The sequence below is a fragment of the Nilaparvata lugens genome, chromosome 2, assembly GCF_014356525.2.
Source record: "Nilaparvata lugens isolate BPH chromosome 2, ASM1435652v1, whole genome shotgun sequence".
NCBI lineage: Eukaryota > Metazoa > Arthropoda > Insecta > Hemiptera > Delphacidae > Nilaparvata > Nilaparvata lugens.
In genome coordinates, this window is record NC_052505.1 from 41819883 (window position 1) to 41823581 (window position 3699).

A 3699-nucleotide genomic window follows, 5' to 3' on the forward strand; every position below is an offset into this window, starting at 1 on the left:
TTACATTACATTTACTATAATGAAATCCACGTTATAATGGCAGTGAAGAAAGATAGGAGAAAAACGTTGCCAAGTCTCTCCATTTTGCCACTGAGTGTACACAGCTGTTACTCAATTCATCCCATTAAATTTGATCTAATAATAATAATTAATTTCATGTTACAAATGTGAAGAGTCTTTTTTAGTCTATGTGGGCAATTACTATTTCATGATCAGGGTTTGGTATGCTGCACATTCACCATATAATACATTTCCGTATAATATTAATAGATCTATAATTTATAATAATAATAGTATTTAGTAATACCGGTAGTAATAATGTTTTTATCAAATTAATGGGGATAATTCTCACTATTATGTATTGCGTTATTTAATTAATTTGAATTTTTTGTAGTTACTATACCCTGTGTATGTATTATATTCTATAATATGTTGTATTATTTTATGGAAATAAATTGAATTCAATTCAAATGAATTCAAATGAAGAGGTTCTCAGGAGAATGGGTAAGAAACTGCAACTCATTGGTGAAATCAAGGAGCGCAAATTAAGATACCTGGGTCACATAATGAGAGGACACAAGTATGAAATATTGCACCTCATTATGCAAGGCAAAATGAAAAATAAGGCAAATAGGTAGGAGGTCAGTGGGCGAAGAAGGATATCTTGGTTGCGCAGTTTAAGGGATTGGTTCAAGTGCACCTCAAATGAACTTTTCAAGTCAGTTGTAAGCAGGGTGAAAATTGCCATCATGATAGCCAACCTCCGCCATGGAGACGGCACATGAAGAAGAAGAATAATTATCATTTCCTTGATAAAATAATAAATTTCATGTCAAATTAATAAAAAAAATATTTTTTTCATAATTTGATTCAAAAATTTGCTTTCATAACTGAGATCAGATTTTTATTTTTAAACAAACCTGAAATAGCGGCTAATTTAAAAAGCTATGATACAACAATCTGAATTTCAAAACAACAAAAATTAAGTTATTTGGTAGTTATTCTATTCCAATTTCTTTTAAAAATAATAGAAAAATAGAAATCCTTTTTAAAATGAGTAATTCCAATGGAAATAATTCTAAAATAACCTTTCAATATTATTTATACCGGTAGGAGTAGGTCTAACCTTTACGTACAGGCTAACTGCAGCAAGGATGAAGTCTAGGATGGTTAGTTATCAACTTTAAAATGTCATTTCAGGTATTTTAATTTGTGTTTCTCATACGGTAATGTCTAAAAATTATTTAATTGTTCCAAAAATACATGTTTAATGAATTGCCGGTATACGACTTGTGTACTGTGTAGGTAATCAAGTATTTTGATAGAATGAAGAAAAAAATGGCGGCTGAGAATTGTTTGTTTACTTTTGTACAGTCACTGTCAAAAGTAAAAATAAAATATTCTGTCAAACTGACAACATTGCAAAGCGAGAGAGAGATAGCGCTATCTGTTTTGTTGTATGATAGAAAAGTACAGCAACAGTATTGTCAATCGTACACTGCCATTATAACGTGGACCTCACTAAATGAATTAAATATAGTGTAAACGGAGGGGGGTTGTTTCTTCTTTTCTTTAATATTTGCTAAAATTATGCTATAAAATCTCTATTTGAATCCTTGAATGGTTGGGAGCTTTTAGTAGATTCGTTCATTCAAATGCACAGATTATCATCATTATCTAATTGTCACCTATTTCAGCAACTATAGTAACTACGAGCCAGGAACTTTTTTTTTCTTTCCAACCGTTACTTTCTCTCTCATCCTCAATTACACTTGTTGATCTTAATCACTCTTATTACACAATAAACAGATTCTCTCTCTTATACACACTTGTTGATATCTACACCATCTACACTGTTTCTCTCTCTTTCCAACATACACTTCCGAGTCAGCTATCTATCTTTCAATTATTCAGGTCAGATCTACTCGCAGCTTTAGTTTAGTCAAATAATAGAACTAAACCATGAAATAAAATACTTCTTATTGATGGCCAATTTCCCTATCGCCCTCTTAAGAGCCAGCTTAGTCGAAAATGCCTACAATCAAGAACTTCTAAACAGCTAAACTATGGATGCACGATCCATGTTCATAACACCAGTTCACCTAACTGTGTTATCTCTTTCATTGAATTTCCCGAATTCAATCGCACCTTGGAATTCCCGATTCCAAAACCTCTCAGTCCCGCTGAGATCGTCATCACTCGATAACACCGCCTGTATTATCCTCAGTACCTCAGGCCTGCTGAGTGAAAAAAATCACATCTTAATCCATTTTACCTTATTTACCAATAATTTCTGCCCAGAATAAACCGAAATCTCAAATTACAACCTACTCGATCCAGCCGTAAAATGAGTATTCAGTTCAAACGGGCGGAAAATAATACCATATTCTTTCATCATTCTTCCATATCAAATCTAATCATCTCAATCTCTCGCAAATAACATTTTTTTTCGAAATACAACTGGATATAAAAATCAACTTCATACCTCCTTGGACTATCTCTTACAAAACACGAAAAAAATCCACTTAACATTTTCCATAACGAAAATGAATAATCACATTTGAACAAAAAGTTACAATACAAAGTTTTTCAAGTCAACGAAAATCATTTCTCTCTATTGAACAATGTGTTCTATATTTTCTATAATTCCATCAGTCTGGTGCAATGTTGCCAACTTTTGCAGTCACCGGAAAGCTCATGTTACAAATTTCTATTCCATTGTTCCAGATCTTGGAATCGAATTTCACGTAGCAATATTCTCAAGCTTAACAACAGATTACTGATTTCCATCTTCATAAAATGTTCAACTACAAAATAATTTTTAATTCAAATTTTCAGATTTCAAAACTCCTTTCATAACAGAAACTAACACTTTTCATCTCAAAATATTTCACGTATCACACTTACATAGTTATGTTATCACAATAAAATGTTATGTTCCTGCTCGTGTTACTAAGAAATTATTAATTTTGAAACAGGCTGTTTTCTCAATACTTCTTATTAATCCACAAAACTATTGATTAATCTGGCATTTGAATGTTTGTCATTTTTGCAGACAAACCTCACACATTTGACACCATTATGTAACCGGTGGAGGTATTTTTAACCCTACACCACACCTGACATCATTTCTGTAACCGGTGACATATCTGTCTCTATTTAGTTTAATCTTCCAAAATATGAAATATATAAGAATACATGTGGTTCGATAGTCATTCTTGCAGACTATACCACCGCTGGCCACCAATGTAAACGGAGGAGGGTTGTTTCTTCTTTTCTTTAATATTTGCTAAAATTATGCTATAAAATCTCTATTTGAGTCCTTGAATGGTTGGGAGCTTTTAGTGGATTCGTTCATTCAAATGCACAGATTATCATCATTATCTAATTGTCACCTATTTTAGCAACTATAGTAACTACGAGCCAGGAACTTCAATGAAAAATACTTATAAAATTCAACTCCAGGTTTATTGAACTCATTAACGAATCAATAGAAATCATGTCAAATTTTCCAACAGAGCTACTCCGTAATTGATTCAGAAAAAGAAGGTATATTCAATTAATTCAATCTATACATTTTTGGAACCTGCTAACTTGCTGCATTTAAATTTGGGCCTCGGTCATTCTATGAAACTAAATTTTGAGCTTAATAAGAAAAACAACAAAAGTTCGGCACTCACCATTTTAACAATATTCAAA

General features: G+C 32.1%; 1 protein-coding gene across 1 annotated transcript in view; it reads right to left on the minus strand.

The window, feature by feature from the left end:
• LOC120349890 overlaps positions 1-3699 on the minus strand; it is a 35803-nt gene extending 32104 nt beyond the window's left edge. Inside the window, exon 1 of the mRNA XM_039421242.1 lies at positions 3681-3699. Coding sequence (XP_039277176.1) covers positions 3681-3683 — 3 coding nt within the window. The 5' untranslated portion in view covers positions 3684-3699. The remainder of the gene's footprint in view (positions 1-3680) is intronic.